The sequence below is a fragment of the Desmodus rotundus genome, chromosome 3 (assembly GCF_022682495.2).
Source record: "Desmodus rotundus isolate HL8 chromosome 3, HLdesRot8A.1, whole genome shotgun sequence".
NCBI lineage: Eukaryota > Metazoa > Chordata > Mammalia > Chiroptera > Phyllostomidae > Desmodus > Desmodus rotundus.
Genome location: NC_071389.1, coordinates 186,945,057 through 186,965,796, shown reverse-complemented (window position 1 = coordinate 186,965,796; position 20,740 = coordinate 186,945,057). Strand labels below are relative to the sequence as shown.

The following is a 20,740-nucleotide window of genomic DNA, read 5'->3' as shown; positions in this document are numbered from 1 at the left end:
CTGCCCCTCCTAAGGGAGTTCCAGGACTAATTCTCTTCCCAGCCAAACCCACCTCACTGCGTACCACCAAAATGTGAGCACTCCAGTCATCTATCTCCCCCACACTCTCATCTCCGAACAACTCTGTGCTGTCTCTCCTCCTTTTTCAATCTTTGTCCTATGCCTTCCGGGCACACCCTCAGAGCGTTCTCCGTTTCACGGATTTTTTCACCACAGCACATACTGAAGAGTTTAGAGGGGAATGAATGTCTTTTTTATTCCATACTGTCCTAGCATGCAAAACCTTCTGTTATTTGAGTCCCACAAATTCAGCAATGCTATTTCTTTCTCTTCATTATCATCATGCTGTAATATCTTCCATCTTTAAATAGGAACCTTCCCTTGGTGCCACACCCTGTTCTCTCTACGGCCCAATTTTTGCACTCCTCAGCATAAATTGTTGGCCTGTTTATATTCACCACCTCCCCTAATTCTTTTCCTGTTCCCTCTGAAATCCTGTCCTACAGGGAGGGGTTCAGTCTCTTCAATGTCACTGAAACTTCAGCAGGGTCACCAGTGACTGCCACATGACCAGATCAAAGATAAATGGTCAGTTCTTACCTTATTCGTCCAGTAGCATTTGATACCGCTGATCACGGTGCTTTTCTGCACTTACTGAGATGATCGCGTTTTTTCTCCTTTAGTCATTTAATGCGGTGAATTTCATTAATTTTTTGAAAGTTAAACTATCTTACATTCCTGAAACAATCCTCACCTGGTCATGAAATATGATCCTTCCCATATAACTGGAGTCTGTTTGATATATTTTGTTTACAGTTTATACATCTGTGTTCATGAAGAAGACTGGCCTACAATTTTCCCTTCTTTTAATATTCTTGTCAGGTTTTGATACCAAGTTTATACTACATTCATTAAAGAAAGAGTTGGGAAATGTGTCAAAATGCAATCAAAGAAGCAGAACCATTCACATATCTACAGACATAAACACATACACAATCTGTGACAGGGATTTGATCACAGGCAGTTGTGGAAGCCAGTTAAGGAGTCTCCCAAAGACTGCTCCATCTGACGCTGGAGTCCACAGGTCAGGGAGCTGGGCAGTGAAGGTGGATGTGGAGTATGGAAAAGCATGGACAGCTGGAATGCACAAGCGTCAGTTGAAACCAATGAGGAAAACTAATAACCCATCTTGCAGCATCTGACAACGATGGTATGGGTGTCCTGCAGGACAGCTAATTCCCTTTGTCAGAGAACTACACACACACGGACATGCCCCCGGAGTGCGAGAACCTGAAAGTGGATTCAGGGGAAAGCAGGGCAGGTACAGGCCTGACCGCTGCCCGAAACCAAGCAGGGAAGCCAGCCAATAAGCAGTATCCGTGTGAGCTACAAAATGGGGGTGCTGCTGTCCTACACACCTGTCCTCCCATCTCAGACAAGAATGTCTCTTACAGCACACTCAAACTAGAAACACACAGACAAAGAGAAGGAAATTTCAGAAACTGTAATTCAGCTTAGGCAAGTTGCTATGTTACAAAGCTACCACAGAAACTGTTTCCTCTTTTCCTATTTTCTGATAAGAGTTTTTGTAAGATCGGCATCAGTGCCTGGGAGAAATTACCAATGAAGCCAGTTGGGCCTGGAGTTTTCTTTGTGACAAAGGGTTTTAACTTATATATTCAATTTCTTTAGTAGATATAAAAATGTGTAGATCTCCTACCACTTCCTGTGCTAGTCTTCCTGTGTTTTTTTTCTATAGCATTTGTCTATCTCAGGGGTCAACAAACTATGGCACTGAGGCTGTCCATGTTTGTAAGCAGTTGTATTGGGACAGAACCATACCCAATCAATATACAGAGCTCGGCACAAATAACGCCTCTTTTTATTACAAAATCTTTTATTACAAAATCATAAGCATGTAATTCTGTAACATAACAATATCACACTCAAGCACACCATATGACATTGTAGGTGAAAGAGTCAAATTAAAACTATAAATTATTACACCCGTACTATTACCCCAGCGACCGCATGCAACCAGGCCTCACTTCCGCCGGACCCTGTACGCTGTGCATGGATGCCGTGGTGCTGCGAGGGCAGAGTTGAATAGCTGAGACTGTGTGACCCACAAGCCTAAATCACTTACTCCCTGGCCCTTTACAGAAAAGGTTTGCCTAACCCTAATCCATCTCATCTAAATTGTCAGATGTATTGACAAAAAGTTTGTAATATTCACTCATTATCTTCTAATGTCTGTATCTGTGGCAACGACCCCTTTTTACATTCCTGGTATTAGTAACTTGTGTTTTTGGTCTTTGTTTCTTGATCAGTGTTACTGTAAGTTGTTAACTTATTAATCTTTTGGCTTTGTCAAATTGCTTTTATTGCACGGTTTCTTTCTATTTATTCTTGCTCTCCCCTCATATTTAGTAATTCCTTCCTTCTATTTTCTTTGGGATCACTTTGCTGTTCTTTTACTAATTCCTTAAGATATAAGCAAGAGCACTGATTTTTCAATTTTTTAATTTCTAAAATATGCCTTTTAGAGCTATATAATCCCCTATGAGCATGACATTAAATCCCATACATTATATTTTCATGATCTTCACTTCAAAATATCTTCTAACTTCTACTGTAATTGTTTTCTTCAACCACACATTATTCAAAAGTATGTGGCTTAATCCCCAAACAGTTGTCATAGTCTTGCCTATTTTTCTATTATTAATTTTTAGTTTAATTCTCATGTGTAAGAAAATATACTCTATGATTTCAAACATGAAATTTGTGGAGATGGAGTATCCAAAGTGGTCATGAAATGAACTAAGTTGAGCCATTTACACTCTTGACTACAACATTATTATAAAACTGATCAAGATAACTGAGGTACTGAGATAAGAATCAACCATTGGATTAGCAAACAAATCAGAGAGTGCAAAAGTAGGTCACTTAATATTTGACAAAGGCACCAGAGTCAACACTGAGGGAAGGAAAATCTTTTCAGGATATATAAAGAATCCTTACAACCTAATAATAAAAAGAAACAACCTCCCCCCCCAAAAAAAGATTTAAACAGACACTTCACAAAAGAAGATGTATGAATAGCTAATAAGCACATGAAAAAGTGTTCAATATCATTAGCTATCACAGACAGGCACATTAAAACCACAATGAGATATCACTACTCATTTACCGAAATGGCTAGAATTAAGAAGACTTGACATCAACTGTTGGTGAGGAGGACGTAGAGCAACCGGAGCTCTAATACATTCTTGGCTGAAGTGCAAAATGGCATAGTCACTTTGAACAATAATCTGGCAATTTCTTATAAAATTAAAGATAAATCTACCCTACGACTCTGCAATTTCATTCCTAGGTATTTACCCAAGAGAAATAAAAACACAGGCCCACAAAAAGACTTGTATAGAGATGTTCACAGCAACTTTATGCATAACAGCAAAAAACTGGATACAACTTGAGTCATCAATAGGAGAATGGATAAACCAATTGCGATGTATTTATAAAATGGCAAAAACATGATAGAAACTACTGATTCACACATCTCAGGTGACTGTCAAACATGGTGAGTGAAAGAAGCCTCGCACTAAAAGACTACAGACTGCAAGATTCCAGAACAGGGAAAACTAATTCACAGCGGGAAAAATCAGAAGAGTGATTGCCTCAGAGCAGAGGGCTGGGTGGGGACTGGAGGTGAGGAAGTGATGACAATTAACTATGAAGAGGCAAAAGATAACTTTCTGGAGTGATGGCAATGTCTGGTCTTAAAGAAATCTGGGTTACGCAGGTGTATACATTAGTCAAAACTCAGCACGTATACACTCAATGATTTGTACATTTTTTAAATAAATTTTACCGTAAAAGAAAAAATTATAAACAAATATTAAATTCTGGTTGATTACATGCATGTTGAAGTATTTAGTGGAAAGTGTACTGATATATATAATATATTTTGAAATGCATTTAAAGAATCTGATTAAAGGAAGGACAGAAAGATGAGTAGATAATAAAAAGTGTAGAAAAATATGAAAAGTAGAATCCAGGTAAAGGTACATGGGTTAGTCACTGTATAAATTAGGGAAGGAATTCTTAATTTTCTTACATCTTTTGATAGATAATAAAATGAGCAATCATGACTCATAAAATTAGCCATTAAGAAATTCAGGCTTCTCAGTAAAAGCCAATCCTATTTGATTCGCACTGAGTTTACTGGTATCACACTGCAAAGATGCATTATTTGGAGGAAAGAATTTCAATTAAGTTATTTACAAATATGTGGTGTTAGTAGTAGGTCTTCAGAAAATGATGATCACATTTCATATAAACCTTTTGCCTTTCCAAGGTTTTCTGGACCACCCAAGCCCATCTGGCAATAGTTTTTCTTCTTCAAAGTTCCTTTCTACCACTTGGGGACACAATTTTTGGCATCAATGAAAAAGAAATCTATGCTCCATTGCACATCAGAGTAACCAACATTAAAAAAAGTTATCATTAAGAAAAACTGGAAAATATCTCCATAATTAAACATTATGGGAAAACCTCCTAATGTTCAGAGTCTATGACAATTTAGGCAAAATAATAATTTTAAAAAATTAGCTAACTTTTCTAAACTGTCAAACTGATTTGGATTTGGTCCAAATTTTGGATGAAAATCAGCCAAACCAATTCATCCAGTGGAAATTTAAAACGAAATACATAATTATTGATATTTATTATACTTTCAGAACAGCAGCTAAGAAAAAAAGTCACCATTAACAATGACTTTTGTAAATTAGTCACTGTTTTTGTAAAACGGCCATCTCCAAAGCAGGCTCAAACCCTGGGAAATAAACCAGTGCTCAACTAAAAACACTGAAAGGGTTTTTAAAAAGCCCTAAGTAAGAACAAAGAAGTCAGAGTTTCAAAGTCTTATAAATACATTCTCAGAAAACATAGGCCTAATAAGATTTAAATAGTCCCTAAGAGAATCAACAGCTTACTACACCCATCTCTGAAAATATACTTAAAGAAATCAGAATATTAAACTACCATTTCAGGATTTAAAATATAGCCCTATAATGTGAATTAAAAAGGAAATACTATAATACGCAATACATACACATTTTGTGTAAATGGACTGGAATTCCCTTACAGAGAGAATTTTCCACTAAAGAATGAACTGAGACGTCCACTTCCAGCAACATGGCCGACTAGGTGTGCGGGGAACACCTCTCAGTAAAAAACACTTTAAATGCTAGATGAAAACATCTCTCACATCAGGAGAGTATGGCTGAACTGGTGGTAAAATAAGGAAAACCACAGGAGGCCAGAAAAGAGAAAGTAGGATATTTCACAGAGGTTAACTAGGATTAGAAATAGCACGTGCTATTTCCATGAATTCCTAGTGACCTAGTGCCTGGTTTTAATGACCCACATGTGCTGGGACACAAGGTAAAGCTGAGGACCCAAGTAAAATGAGAGATCTCTTACATAAAGCTGGGAACCCCCATAAGGAAGTGAACTAGAAAACATCCAGCCGGTCGAAGGAATCATGGCTGTGTTGAACCGGCTCAGGGAAGAAGGGGTAGAGCGGGAAGAAAAACATATACGATACTGTCCTGAAAGTTCCTAATGACAAAAGCACACTCACACAAATTAGTTTGCTTTCTGCACTAATTGTGGCCTGAAAGGCCTCAGGTACCAACGCTAGTTGAAAGCGGCCCTGGCGTGGTCGTGCTCCAGGTGCCTGCCTGAAACAAACGGGCATTTCAAGACTTCCTTTGGATACAGTGGCAGTACATTGGTGAACTGGAACACAATTCTGAAGAAATAATTTTAAACTGCAGCACAGAAAGAGAGAGAGAGAGAGAGAAAACAGAAAAGAGAGGCTATGACAATGGAGAATAGAGTGAGCAGGCAGGCCCAATATACATCTATTGGGAATTCCAGAAGGAGAAGTAGAACAGGAAAGAGGCAATAATCTTACATTAAAAGAAATCCAGACACATCATGTGAAACATCAAAGCAGAAACATCAAAGGCAAAGAAAGATTCTAAAAGCAACTAGATAGAATGCAGCGACTACCTATGAAGGAACCACTATTAAAACTGACAGCTGAATTCTCAGCGGTAACAATAAAAACCAGAAGAAATCAAAATAATAATAAAGTACTAAAGAGAAAATAATTGTCACCTGAATAATTGTGTAGACACTATAAATATTTTTCAAGAGCAACAAAATACATTTAATTTAAAAAAAAACAAACCTTAGTTCATTACTAACAGACTTTCACTAAGTGAGCTTCTGACTCGGTATACTTCAGAAAGATGTAGTACCTCATAAAGTAGATAAATGGCTGTTAAAGAAGGATCTCAAATGTGAAAAATGAGAAAAAAATAGTAAACCTGTAGGTCAATTTAAAAAAAGGTAACTGTATAAAACAAAATAATCTCTAATTTATTTAATTAAACAACCAAGATAGCACTTAAATCTTAGAAAATAACAGCATGTAAATTAGAAATAGTGGTGACCAGAATTAAGGATTCTCAGATCTTTACATTATTTGGGAGGAAGGCAAAAATGCTGATTAAATGTAAATAACTGAAGATGATTATTAAAATGTTTAGGTACCCTTTAAAACAATGAAAAGTAGATTAAATGTAAACCAGATGGCAAGAAAAGAAGGGAGGAGGGAACATATTAGAACAAATAAAATTCACAAAATAAGATAGTAGTACTGAATCTCAGTAATTCAGTAAAGAGAATAAATATAAATGGACTAAACTCTTCATGATGGATTGTCAGACTAAAAATTCCAAATTCAGCTATATAATATTTATACTAGATGCATCTAAAACATAAAGATACAGAAAAAGTGACAGTAATAGACACATTAATAAAGCGAAAGAATAAACAAAGCAACAAACAAGTGTGGAGAGGATGCGGAGAAAAGGGAATCCTAGTGCACTGTTGGTGGGAATGCAGACTGGTGCAACCACTATGGAAAACAGTATGAAATTTCCTCAGAAGACTAATAATGGAACTGCCTTTTGACCCAGCAATTCCACTGCTGGTATTATATCCTAAGAACCCTGAAACACCAATCCAAAAGAACCTATGCACCCCAATGTTCATAGCAGCACAATTTACAACAGCCAAGTGCTGGAAGCAATTTAAATGCCCATCAAATGAATGGATCAAAAAACTATGGTACATTTACACAATGGAATACTACGTGGCAGAAAGAAAGAAGGAGCTCCTACCCTTTGTGACAGCGTGGATGGAATTGGAGAGCATTATGCTAAGTGAAATTAGCCAAGTGGTGAAAGACAAATACCATATGATCTCACCATTAACTGGAACCTAATCAACAAAACAAACAAGCAAGCAAAATATAGGCATTGAAATTAAGAACTGACAGTAACCAGAGGGGAGAGGGAAGGGAATAATGGGGGGTAAAGGGTGAAGGGTTTACAGGAACAACTATAAAGGACACATGGACAAAAACAATGAGGGGTAGAAGCAGGGGAAGGAGGTGGGGATGGCTGGAATGGTGAGGAGGGGTGGGGGGAAAAGGCAGAAACTGTACTTGAACAACAATAAAATTCAAAAGTATTTAATAAAAAAAAAAAAGAGAGAGTCATGATACATGGTTTGTTTTAGGTGGAATCTGAAATAATTTCCGATATGAATATCCTAATAACATAAGCTCAAAATAAATAATGCAAAAATTGCAAATTATACAAAGATTTTAAGCCATGATCATAGTGAAAGATAAGCAAATATCTCTCTCAGTAATTGATAGTTCACAAGGTAAGAAATCAATAAGACATAATATTTGAATAACATATTAGTATGTTTCATTAAGGACACATATAGAACCTTGCTCTCAAAAATAATGTCTCCATATTTTTTCAAAAATAAATAGAACTTTTTATGCAAAATTCAGTTATTACAGGCTACAAGGTAAGTTTCCATATGCTGAACCATAGGAAATTGCTATTTGTAAATCAAAAACAGTTGAAAACTACCAATTATATACCATGCAATCTAATACAGATTTCAAATACTTTATAGATTAAGATTTCTCACAACCACCCAATTTAATGGGAACTCAGTACCCTCTCCCACAAAATTTCAATCCCCATATGTTTGAAATGTTGAAAATACCTCTCTAAGTAACTGAAGGGTCAAAGAAGAAACTATAATGAAAATTGTAAAACTTAGAAATAGACGTTGACTATTCTACCTATCAAAACTGTGGGACCTAGCAAAATTGATGTGTAAAAGAAAACATATAGCCTTAAATGCTAATTTGTAAAAAATTCTAAATATTAATGACTTACCTCTCCAATTTAAGTAGTTAGAAAAATAGCAAAATTAGCCTTAAAAAGTGAGGAAATAATGAAAAGCAGAAATTGGTGAAATAGAAAAATTATATAGTGAAGAATAACAAAGCCAAAAGCTAGGTGTTTTTAACAAACCTGATAAACTAGTAGGTAAGCCTGATCAAAAGACAAACGTAGCGCCCTGGCTGGATGGTTCGTAGGCTGCAGCATCATCTGATACACCAAGATTGCAGGTTTGATCCCCGGTCAGGCAATCCATTGAAGTTTGTCTCACACTGATGTCTCTCTCTCTCTCTCTAACCCGCTTCTGCTCTCTCTAAAGTCAATAAACATATCCTTGGGTGAGGACCAGAAGAACAAAGACAGAAGGAGAGAGAGAGAGAGAGGGAGAGAGAGAAAGAGAGAGAGAGAGAGAGAGAGAGAAAGAGAGAGAGAGAGATGAAGAGGTCACAGATACTATAATTAGAATGAAATACAACTACAGATAGAGTAAGGCTTAGAAGATTTAGAAGACAATATTATTAATAACTTTATACAGGCAAACTGGAAAACAAGTGAAATGGACAAATTCTACAATAATTTAAATTCTTAAGACAAACTAAAATAAACAAAAAGCACAAGAACAACAACGCCCCAGAAGCTGAACATTTCTACAGCTACTGAAGAAAATGAATTAACCATTTGGAAAAAAGATCTCACCAAGAAAACACCCAGCCCAAATAGTTTTACAGGAGAGCAAAGGAATAAACCTTGATCCCCAGTGCATTTTGTGAAGCTAGAACAACCTTAACGCCAAACCAGACAAAGGCAATACAAGAAAGGGAAATTACAGGTCAGTCTCACTCGTGATAATAAATACAAAATGTACTACATCACATAATACCAAACTGAATCCAGTAACATTTTTTAAAGGTTTCTGTCATAAACACATGGTTAGTTTAACACGAGAAAAATCTGTTCATTTCATTTACTAAATTAAAGAGTAAAGGAGGAAAATGGTATGATCATCTCAATAGATGGAGAAAAAGTATTCAATAACATTCAACAATTCATGAGAAAAACTAATAATACGCCAGAAATAGAAGAGAACATCCTGTAAGTTATAAAGAATGCCTATAAAAAACCTAGAGCCAGCATCACACTCAATGGTGAAACAGTAAAAAACATTCTCTATGAAATCAGTAAGTCTGCAAAGCTGTTATCTCCATCTCCAACGCTTACTGGAAGTTCGGTCAGTTTGTACGAGCACATGGACAGACACACAGAAACATACACATAGGTATACACAGGACTGGCAAGAAGGAAGTAAAATTCCACTACTATGTTATTTATGTCAATTGTCTTCATGGAAAACCCCAAAGAATCAATACATTTATAAACTACTTGGAATTAAAGAGTTTGGAAAGTTTTTTTTATATGAGCACTACACAAAAGCCAACTACATATGCGCAAACCAGCAATAATGTTAGAAAAGGTACATTATTTTAAAAGATACCATTTACAACTCTGGCTGGTGTGGCTCAGTTTGTTCAAGCCCCGTCCTGTAAACTGAAAGGTAGCGGGTTCAATTCCCAGTCTGGGTACATACCGGGGTTGTGGGTTCGGTCCCAGGTTGGGCGAGCAGTGGAGGAAACCAATCAGTGTTTCTCTCTCACATTGAAGCTTCTTACCCTCCTCCCCTCTCTCTAAAATCAGTAAGTTTGCCCTTGGGTGAGGATAAAAAAAAGGCACCACTTACAGTAACTAAAAATAAGTTTAATTATAATTAAATAATAAAGAATTATAATACTCCCAACAAAAGATATGTAAGACCTTTATGAAAAAATAGTATTTTATTAAAAGATTAAAGATCTAAGTAAATATGGAAAAGTACCATGTTTGTGGATGAGAAAATTATCTTAAGGGCATCACTTCCCCTCCAGATTCAATCTATTGAACCAATACAATTCCCTTCATAATCCCATCAAGGTTTCTCAAAGAACTTGAAAAGCCGATATTAACATTTATATGGAAAAGAAATGGACAATAGCCACGTTACTGCTGTAGAAGAAAAGCTGATGGATGAGTGGAGGGCTGAGAAACTTGTCCTACCAGACATCAAGATTATTTTAAAGTTATAATTATTAAGACCATAAATGTGGCATTGGAATAAAGAGTTTGGAAAGAAACCCACACATATATAGAAAACTGACATACCGCAAAATGGCATTTGAGACTAGCGGGGATGGGATAAGTTATTCAAGAAATGTAAGGACTTTTAGATAAAGTAAAATTGTATATCTTGTGTCACACACAAAATTCCAGATAAAGTAATAATTTAAATGTGAAAATAAAAACATTTAAACTTTTAGAATATATAGAAATATATTAATGATCTCAGGATACATATAACTAACAAAGAATTAATACCCAAGATATATGTATAAAGAACTCCCATGAATCAATAAGAAAAATACAAACCACCCAATAGAAAATGGACAAGTATTTTTTTAAAGGCATCTTACATAAGAGAAAAGAAATGGCTCATAAACATATGAAAAGACACTCAACCTCTCTGGTAATTAGGGAAATACAAATTAAAAGGAAAATAAGATACCCAAGTGTTGGCTAGCATATAGAGCAAAAGGAACTCTCATAGCCTGCTAGTGGAAGCTCGTTGTTTGCTACTGTTCCGTAACCATGTTGCCATCAGTAAAGCTGAACAAAGCTCCATGACCAGCAATTCAATGCCTAGAAACAGACCTTAGAGAAACTCTTGCACATATGTACCAGAAGACATGTACTTCTCTTACTTGGTCAAAATTAGAAATTAACTTATGAAATGTTTAATTAAAAATCACACAATATATTCATCATCCAAAATTAATATGTAAGGAGCACATAAGTATTCTTTACATGAACTTCTTATTCATTAATTCCTAAAGTCATTAATTAGTATCAGTAACATCCTCCTGTAAATGCAGATAAACCACGCCTGACGGGCCAGTTTTAGGTACAGCATGAACGACTTTGTTCACACTGACAGCCATACGCACTTGAATCATCAAAGACTGTATCAAGCATTTATGAAAGAAAATCCGTTCTGAATATTATTTCAATTTAACCAGGATTAAAAGTAAGTAAAACTTTTATCCTTATATTCACTGAGTGAAGTAACTTTGATTTTAATGCCCGACTTAATCAGAAAACACACAGAGGGAGACAATGAAGTATGGAGAGCCTGATGTCCTGTGGTCTTCCTTAATAACCACCCATTTTCAAGAGACTATAATCTGCTCAATAGGAAGCATTCTACCAAGGATCTTAATCAGATTCTGGCAAAATTCACACTCAAAATAAACAATATGCCATAAAGCCAAAACAATGTAGGTATTAGCAGCTATACAAAATGTTAGTTCTACCTGATGAGTCATTTCTAAAGTGATGAAAGTCTGTCTTTGAAGTGGTTTCTATTCAAGCTGAAAATATATAAAGGTAGGAATCATTTACGAAGCAGCTTGAGAAATTTTCTTCCTTTTATACATCCTGGTTTGACTCTATGCAAACATAGGACTGATGGCAAAAATGAGTCTCTCTTCCTACATATTAATACTAACTTTTTCTTTGCTTTCTCAAGGCATTAAACTTTCAGCATCCAAGTCCATAAGAAATTTAGAAGATGATATGGTATTTAATACACTGAGGCTGGGGAAAGCCTTTCAGAAGGAAGATACTGCAGAAAAATCAGTCGTTGCTCCTTCCCTGGAACAATACAAAAATGAGGAGAGCAGTTTCATGAATGATGAGGAAAACAAAAATTCAAAGGTAAGTGGCAATAGGACTTGTCTTTTATTTCAATGGATATTTGAATGATTTTTATGAATATTATGAAAGTTGATACTTTATTTTATAAACGGAAGTATATGCAAATAGTCACAATATGCATTAGGACAACTGATGAAATTTTATACGTACCAGACTGTTCTTTCATCCTGAACAACTCAGATGCAAAAGGTTTATTTCCATAAAACCTTGCATCTAAGATACTGCATCTTTGGATTAATCAATAAGAATATTATGCAACTGTATCATATTATCACTCCCAATAAGACAGCTAAAATGCAAATCAATCTTTTCTTTACAGAACTCAGGCTCCAAACATAATTTCTTAAATCATGGTCTGCCACTGAATCTGGCTATAAAACCTTATCTTGCACTAAAAGGATCTGTAGCTTTTCCACCTGAGAATGGAGTTCAGAATACTGAATCAACACAAGAAAAGAGAGAAATTGGGGATGAAGAAAACGCAGCTAAATTTCCTATAGGAAGGAGAGATTTTGACAGTGAGTAGTCCTTTAAAATTTAATTCTTATATCTTAGCACCATAAAACAGAACTCTGAGTTTAACTAAACTTAGATCCAATCATACCAAAATTAAATAAGACCATGGTTCAATTACATTTGATATTAAGTGACCTCTGCAAAATACATGGAATTAAGAAGCATTTAATTAGTTATTACAATTTTGATTTACATAGAATTCGATATACTAGATCCAATGTTTTCATTTCTCATAAATTTTGTGTGATGATAATAGTCCTGTAAACAATTTAAACTTTTTTTTTCTTTCAGTGCTCAGGTGTATGCTGGGAAGAGTCTATCGACCATGTTGGCAAGTCTAATAGCTGTTGGGCCACATCATCTTTTCAGAAGAAAACGAAATCATTTAATTGCCTGTGGAGTAAAAGCCCTTAATGTTACTATTGCTTATATTATTTTAAATGTCTGCTTTAAAAGAAAGTAGTATTAAGAGATATCAGTGACCTACATGATATGCTTTATCTGTGCATTAAACTTCGTGAATATTCTGCATTATTATGACTTAGTAGTGTTTTTTAAATAATGTTTCACATCCTAACCTCACATACACTCCACACCAAAATAAATAAAGCATCATAATTTACACCCTGATCTCTTAAAAATGAAGTAAGTGTCTTTGAATGGTTTTATGCATACATAAATCTAAAGCACATAAAAGACAGATTCATAGTCTAAAAAACTGAGTTAACTTTGTCTGGCCAGCGATCAATTTGTCCTTGGCAGTACGCTTGTTGCTTTTTGCTATTCTGGCTAGTTGGCCATCCAATTTATTCTGCAAATCGTTTGATGTCTCAGGTATCTTAACATTTTTATGTTGGGGTGGTTCATTTCCATTATCACAGAGAATGTTTTCATCATCTAAATCCACCTGTTTCCTTTTTGAGCTTTTATTTCCTGTCTGACTACTTGATTTTCTCTCTACTTTCTCATTTTTACTTCTGTCCAGATGAACATTTCCAAAACTTGTTCCAATTGTTGGTCTTCCAACAGATGAATTTACACTTTCTGTTATGCAAGATGAAAAAAAGGAAAGGAATTATATAATACTTAGTATTATTAGACATGAGAATTTTACAATAAACTTTAAAAATGGCTAAAGATATTCAAAAATTTATGATTTGCAATGAAATACTGCTATAAATTACATGATTAACAAATACAACTATAGTTTTGGCTGGTGTGGCTCAGTGGATTGAGGGCTGGCCTGTGAACCAAAGGATTGCAGGTTCAATTCCCAGTCAGGACACAGACCTGGGTTGCGGGCCAGGTCCCCAGTAGCGGGGGCATGAGAGGCAACCACACATTGATGGGTCTCTCCCTCTCTTTCTCCCTCCCTTCCCCTCTCTCTAAAAATAAATAAATAAATGAATAAATAGATAAAACAAATACAACTATATTATTACCATATTACTTTTCATTATACCACTTCATTTTTCATCCCTACAAATAACAAATATCTGCTTTGTTTTAATGCATGATACATAATCCTTAAATGCTACAAGTTATTCTTTAAACACATTTAGTCAAATCAAACTGTGTCCTATTCCTATCTATAAATTTGTACTTAGATTTCCTTTCTTAAATAAACCCGTCTTTAAAAATATACACCATTATGTTTCACATTTTATACTTTGCTAAACAAAAATCTAATTTTACTTAAGTTAAAACCTATTAGTACACTGGGATCAAAGTGTTATTTAATTGCTCAAATAAGGCCAATTACCAGAAAGGTCGTTTTCCATGTGAAGAACATGGGACGGCTTTGACGCTATGTTAACGTTATTCCGTATATTCCTGCCCACCAGGCAATCATCTTTGTAAGTGCAAGAGAACTGGGATCTAATTAAGGTTTGCTTCATCTGGTAATGGGAAGAAAGAAGAAAATACACGATTTATTCTTTATTTTTGTTAACTTTTTCACCTAGATTGAAATATACTTAATAGTAATCATAATCAAGGATCATAAATTTTCCCTTAAAAATTCCATTATTCATTGAGAACTTTTAACACTTGATGTTTCATAGTTTTGCAAATTCATTGTTACAACTAGCATTTTTATGCATTTTAGTAATACCAGTTTTATGTATTTTTCATATTTTTTGTAACAGTTTAGAAAGATTAATTTTAGATTTCTGAGGGTTTTCTTATACATTCCTGTGTCTGAGCTGCTTTGGAAATTAAGTTTTATGATAAGTTTAATAACAATATACATATTAAACATAATCCTAGAAAAATAAGGTTCTTCATCCTAAGAATTATTGAGTATAACTCCTTTAGGAAAAAAACAGCATATGTAATTCAATTAATTGAGAAACTGAGGAAGGGAGAAATGCTCAGATAAAAAAGCAAACAAAGAGAGAGAAAGAAACATAGAAAATGAACAAAGAAACAAACTGAAAGAAAACAAAAAGGTGACTGAGAGACATTATTTCTTGATTAAAAACTTGAATATTTAAGAAAGTAAGAAAGATGATTCAAATACATCATTCTAGGAAAATGTGACCAAATCATTTAATGGTTGAATGTTCAAAATACACTCTTGCATTTACCTTCAAACATCATAAATGAGAAAATTAGAAAGCTAAATTTAATTCTTAGTCACAAAAAAGGATGCCAGGAAAATAATTTTGGAAATGTATTCTGCAAACATAAACCAGTGGCTGTTAGGGATAGAAATTAATTGCAGAACAAAGTAATCTATATAGATAATACAAATTTCAACAATTACATCTGATGTGTAATGCCTCTCAGTTATAATGAGATTTCTCCAAACCTAAAATCATCCCAATTCCTTTTCAGAAATAAACAAAGTTTAAATTTCAAACAAATGATTAAATAAAGAGGACTGCACTTCAAAGTGTAACTACATTACGCTGCAGATTACTTACGGAACATGTATTGACACAGTTCTTACAGTCTAAAACAGTACAACTTTACATTATATATTCAGTAGTCATATACTGTGTTACAGATTCAGAGATCACTGAGTTAGCCCACTCAGATGTTTGCAAAGATAATGGCAGGGAAATCCACCGGCTGGTGTAGGAGAAGTCAGAACAGTGTCCGGTCCAGCTGCTTCACAGGATCACATCTTCCCAGGGTGACAAATTTTATACCCTTCTAATTAATGGCATCTACGAGAGCCTACAGCTTCCAGATTACTAAATATTGTATTTAATTAAGATTTAGACCATTGGAATCTACCTTCCATGTAAGCATAAAAACAACATACAAAATTTTAAAAATGTGAACATGTAAAAGGTCAAAACTATTTTTTTAAACTTAAATAGAAATAATAGAACTACAAGCCATATTTTCATGAATCCCCATGAATGCAACTACCATTATATAGTTTCCCCCATGAGATGCCCTAAAATAGAAGTTTTAACTAGCCCTTTCTGGACTTTACTAATTCCATAAATACAGAATTAAAGCAATTGACAAAGCTATTAAATGAACTTTGTTAATAAAATAAACTATATTATATTATATCACATCATTATTACAGTACCATTATCTAAAAACTTAATTCTATCTGCAAAACTAGTACTGTTGACATTATCTTTTTACACAACTTTCCTTTCATCTTACCCGTTATTGCTTATAAAGAACTATAAACTTACTGCTTACAGAGAGTTACAGAGTCAGGTAATAAGCCCGTGAAGGCGAATGAGTGCTAATGGCTGCCTATGTCACTCCCACAGTACCCAGAATGTGGCGGGGGGCTTGGAGGGCTGTCGCCTCCCACCACAAAGTCTTCATCGGCACCATCCATGAAACACTCCTAACAAAAATACAATTATATTATTTACTACAACTGATGTTTCCCAATCTCACATTTAGCATAAATAAAAATGTCTTTGGGATGCCGTTGTTTTTACTTCTATTAATTTTTAACATACATCGAAGTAAAAAACCTTTCTTCACTATGTAAATACAGTCACAAAATAAGTGCCACAGCCCCCCTTATTATAACTAGATTTCCTCTCCTCAGGCCCCCCGCTGAGAAATTCTTGAGCCCGTAGTGACATCAGGGCAATTTCAGAAAACTAGACTTGCAAGGCAATAGATTCTTAAAATCCTGAGAATGGGTTCAAGTATGAAAGGAAAATAGTTAACCCCTTTTTCTGCAATGAAAAAAAATTTTTTGGGGGGGGAGCTAGCAGTGTTTTATTTCTTGCTTTGTGTGATACTTACATAGTGTTTGCCTTAAAATAACTTATTAAGCAATATATTTGTGTTTTATGCACAATTCTGAAAAATATTTTTTACAAACATATTATAACATAAGAGAGAACCACAATAGCTCTATTGTAATCCCGGAATACTTATGTCCAAAAGAAATAATCTAGAGAAGTATCTTGAGGGTCATTTTTTCTTTTTATAAAAGATTACATATAGGTTTTCTTTTCCCAACCCTATAGAAAAAACCTCTTTTATTAATTACTACTTATTAAGTTCCAACCATAGGGAAGGCACATCTTATATTAAGAGAGTACTAGGATGGCTTCTATAATCACAGACATTCTACTTACAAACGTTGCTGTTGGCACACAGCTGGAAGGAATAATAAATAAAGTGGATAACAAAATCAAGATTGAAAAGACCTCAGATGACTAGAACCATAAGTAGAAAATAATAAGATGAAAATGAATGAGGATAAACAAAGTTCTGAATTTAAGTTCAAAATATCAATTACAGATGTACAGGATGAGGAGAGCCTAACTTAAAAACAACATATGAAAAAGCTCTGGAAGTTTTAATTGATCATGAACTTGACTGGAGCCAACAGTGTTAAGGTCCAGCTAAGAAATCAGCACGAAAAGCAATGATGTGATGGGAAAGGCACCAGATTTGCAGTCAAAACACCTGGCTTCTAATACTGGCTCTACCATTTATTAAGTAGAGGATGTCGGATAAACAAAACTTCTCACTTATCCTCATATGCATCTCACAAAACTGTCCGGAGTAAGTGGCGTTAAAAATATGAAAGGGCTATATAAACTCTAGAGATCTACACAGGTGCTATGCAGCTACTACTACAATATCATGTATGAAGACAGTATTTCGACAGAGTGAGAAATCTGTTGAATTAGGTTTCTCGAGACCAGGCCAACTCTAAAATGATTCTAGGAATGCAGCTCAAAAAATGAGCTCACAATCAGCATCTTCATTTTAGTTATTAAAACAATACAAGCTACATTGGCCTGTATTTATAACTTAAAAGAGAATGCTTTCCCTTTGTTCATGAAAGTCGAATTTTTCTGCACAAGATTAGTGGCTACATAGAATTGAGATTACTTCCTGTTGCAAATCTTCCAAATCTCCCTGTGTATTTGATTTGGAATCACAAATAAGCAAAACAATTCCCTCTTGAAAGTGCTTTTGAAGTACTAAACAACTAAGAATAATGTCCAGATTCATACATGGCTGTTAAAACCATTTTATGTTCAAGTCACATGAGAAAAAAGGGTTGCAAGTTTTCCTTTGTAGAGTGATTTCCCCCCTTTGGAAAGATTTCTATCCACAGTAAAATTGCAATGAACTTCAAACTTGCCAAGAATTGGAAAAGTCCTGTTTGCCACAAGCTCTTTTTAAATTGAAATTATTAGTAGGTTCCCAGTTTGAGGAAAATAGTACTTCACATAGGAAAGCCTGACTCCAGTTAAAACGAATGAGTCAAAATATTGAAAAGTTGCAGACATTCTCAGAGTATTATTAAGAAAAGTAAAGTTCTAAGCCATTATACCGATAAGTAGATCAACAAGTTTGAAAAGGAAATTATTCTTAACGTACCTTTTAAACATGTAACTAAAAATAAATACTCTAAATATATCTTTTTGTTCTTACATTATCACATTTTCAAAAGAACACATTTGTTACCCTTATGGCATATGAATTTATGAATATAGCAAAGGATCCATTTATTCTTCAGTGACGTTTCATTTACTTTGCTAAATAGAAGAAAGATAATATTTTCAACCTAAGTAGAAGCACTGTCTTTTTATGACTCCTCATTATACTTACTATACCTTATCTAGTCTTCAGGAACAGCATAAACTTTGAAGTCTTATGCCTGAATACAAACCCTTGCTCTGTTACTTACTAGCCTTATGGTCTGGAAAATGATGACTTCTAGAGTTGAGCAAGGATTAATTCAGATGAAGGATATAAAATGTCCAGTATAACACCTGACACTTAGTAGATACTCAATAAATCCCAAGCTCATTACTTCAGCCAAAACAAATTCAATTTCTAATTGAATTCCTAGTTCAGTCTAATACAAAAATCCCATCTTCATGCTAATGAAAAATGCTCCTCACTCCCTTAAAGTTTTTGCTTAATGTCACCTAAAAGGGATCTGTACTGCTCATCCTGTTTAAAACCAAATCACATACAAAGGAACAGTCTCCTTATTCTCCTCCCCAGCTTTAGTTCACTCCATAACACCGATAACCTCCTAACATAATGTGTACGTAACTTGCTTGTTTTGTTTATTGCCTGCCTCTCACAACTAAAATGCAAAGCTCCATGAACAAAACCCTTAGTTTGGCAGTTAAATGGTGGCCCACTCTGGCCCTCCTGTGGCCCTCCCCTCCCCACAGGGAAAGTAGTCAATGGGGCCTCAGATATGCCCACCAGGGGACCATAACTCCCCTTGCAGATCCTGTTGCAAGTAGCTGGGACCCCAGAATCCTCTGCTCAAGCTGTCCTACGCACTGGGCTGCCACTGGCCTCCTGTTCTAGGCTCAAGGGCTGCCTGTTTATGGCAAAGGGGAGGGGGTTTGGGGTGTGTGTCCCTCTTGGTAGAGTGTCCCTAAGAATATGGAACAGGACCAGGGTTGAAGGGGTGTACAGGTAGGTCAGGGACTTCCATTAAGATTCTGGCACCCCAGCCCCACAAATATCTGCGGAAGGCCTGTCCACAGGGGCCTTTTTCTGTTTTGTTCACTGATGTTTCCCCAGTGTCTAGGACAGAGCCTGGTATCCAGGAAGCATTTAATACATGTTTGTTAAGTGAATTAAGTAAAATTGTAATAGACTGTAACAGGTATATGCAACTAGAAGGTATGAGGAAACAGAAACATCAGCAAGCAAATGCCTGGAGGTATGAAAAGATGAACAGAATAGATTCTACTCTTTAAAAGAGAGTAAGGAGACCACATGATAGAGAAATGAGAGACGCAGACTGGCAAAGAACAGCCAAATCACCCTAAAGACAAAAGCTTTGAGGTAGAAAAATATGTACTGAGTAAACTCTCCTCTGCTCAATAAAGTAATGAAACCATTTAGTTCAGAAACAAGAGAGAAGTTACATGAGGAGAAAAGCTAAATCACATTTCAGCACAGAGAACTGTGCAGCTGAGGTCCTTAAGCTCCATTCTATCAACCATTCCTTTCAAGTTCTTAAAATATTCCGCCGTTCTCTGGGTCTCATGCACATATCCTTACAGGAAAGCCCTACAGAAAAATAACTTCCTCAAAACCACAAAAGCCACACTCTCCTTAACCTTGCCCCACATTATTTATTTAGTTATTTTGTACAACTACACAACACAGTCGCTTGATACCTGAGGGCTATGCAAGGCTTTCATCAGGTCGTGCGCTCAGCCTGAAATGCTCTCTTCTACGCCCTCTGCCTGTTTAAATCCTACTTGTTCCAGTTTCTCAGGGTCAGAGCACCACTTCCTCTACTTGTTATGGGTTTCTAGTTATTGCATTCGTAGGTATCTCTAATCTACTAGAACTGCAATTGTTTTAATATGCTAGCAACACGTATTTCATTGATTTAAGTAAAATTAAAAATCCAGTTCTTCGACTGCAGTAGCCCCAGGGCAGGCGCTCAGTAGACGAATGGGCCACCACCTACAGGACGGCACAAACGCAGAACATTTCCACAGGAAGTTCTACGGAAAAGCATCGCTCCGGAAGAAAAGCTTTGCAATCTATGTCCTGTGCCACTTTCATGGGCAACACACGGATTCTCGGGGGACTCGGGGACATGGTTGCTTGCTGGGTCCATCATATTAGAACCCACC

At 35.6% G+C, this 20,740-nt stretch overlaps 2 protein-coding genes across 3 annotated transcripts in view; one reads left to right on the top strand and one right to left on the bottom strand.

The window, feature by feature from the left end:
• The first annotated feature begins 10,136 nt into the window (after positions 1-10,136).
• Positions 10,137-13,193, top strand: PMCH (pro-melanin concentrating hormone). The gene is made up of 3 exons (XM_024579410.3): positions 10,137-12,146; positions 12,466-12,664; positions 12,954-13,193. Exons 1-3 carry the CDS (start codon positions 11,898-11,900, stop codon positions 13,001-13,003), a joined length of 498 nt encoding a protein of 165 aa, XP_024435178.2. The 5' UTR covers positions 10,137-11,897; the 3' UTR covers positions 13,004-13,193.
• The window catches only part of PARPBP (PARP1 binding protein), a 53,016-nt gene continuing 44,399 nt past the window's right edge, over positions 12,124-20,740 (bottom strand). For both annotated transcript variants that reach the window (XM_045187069.3, XM_024579408.4), the window contains exons 11-12: positions 14,425-14,560; positions 12,124-13,706 (exon numbers count right to left, since the gene is read on the bottom strand). In XM_045187069.3, coding sequence (XP_045043004.2) covers positions 13,366-13,706; positions 14,425-14,560 — 477 coding nt within the window. In that variant the 3' untranslated portion in view covers positions 12,124-13,365. The remainder of the gene's footprint in view (positions 13,707-14,424; positions 14,561-20,740) is intronic.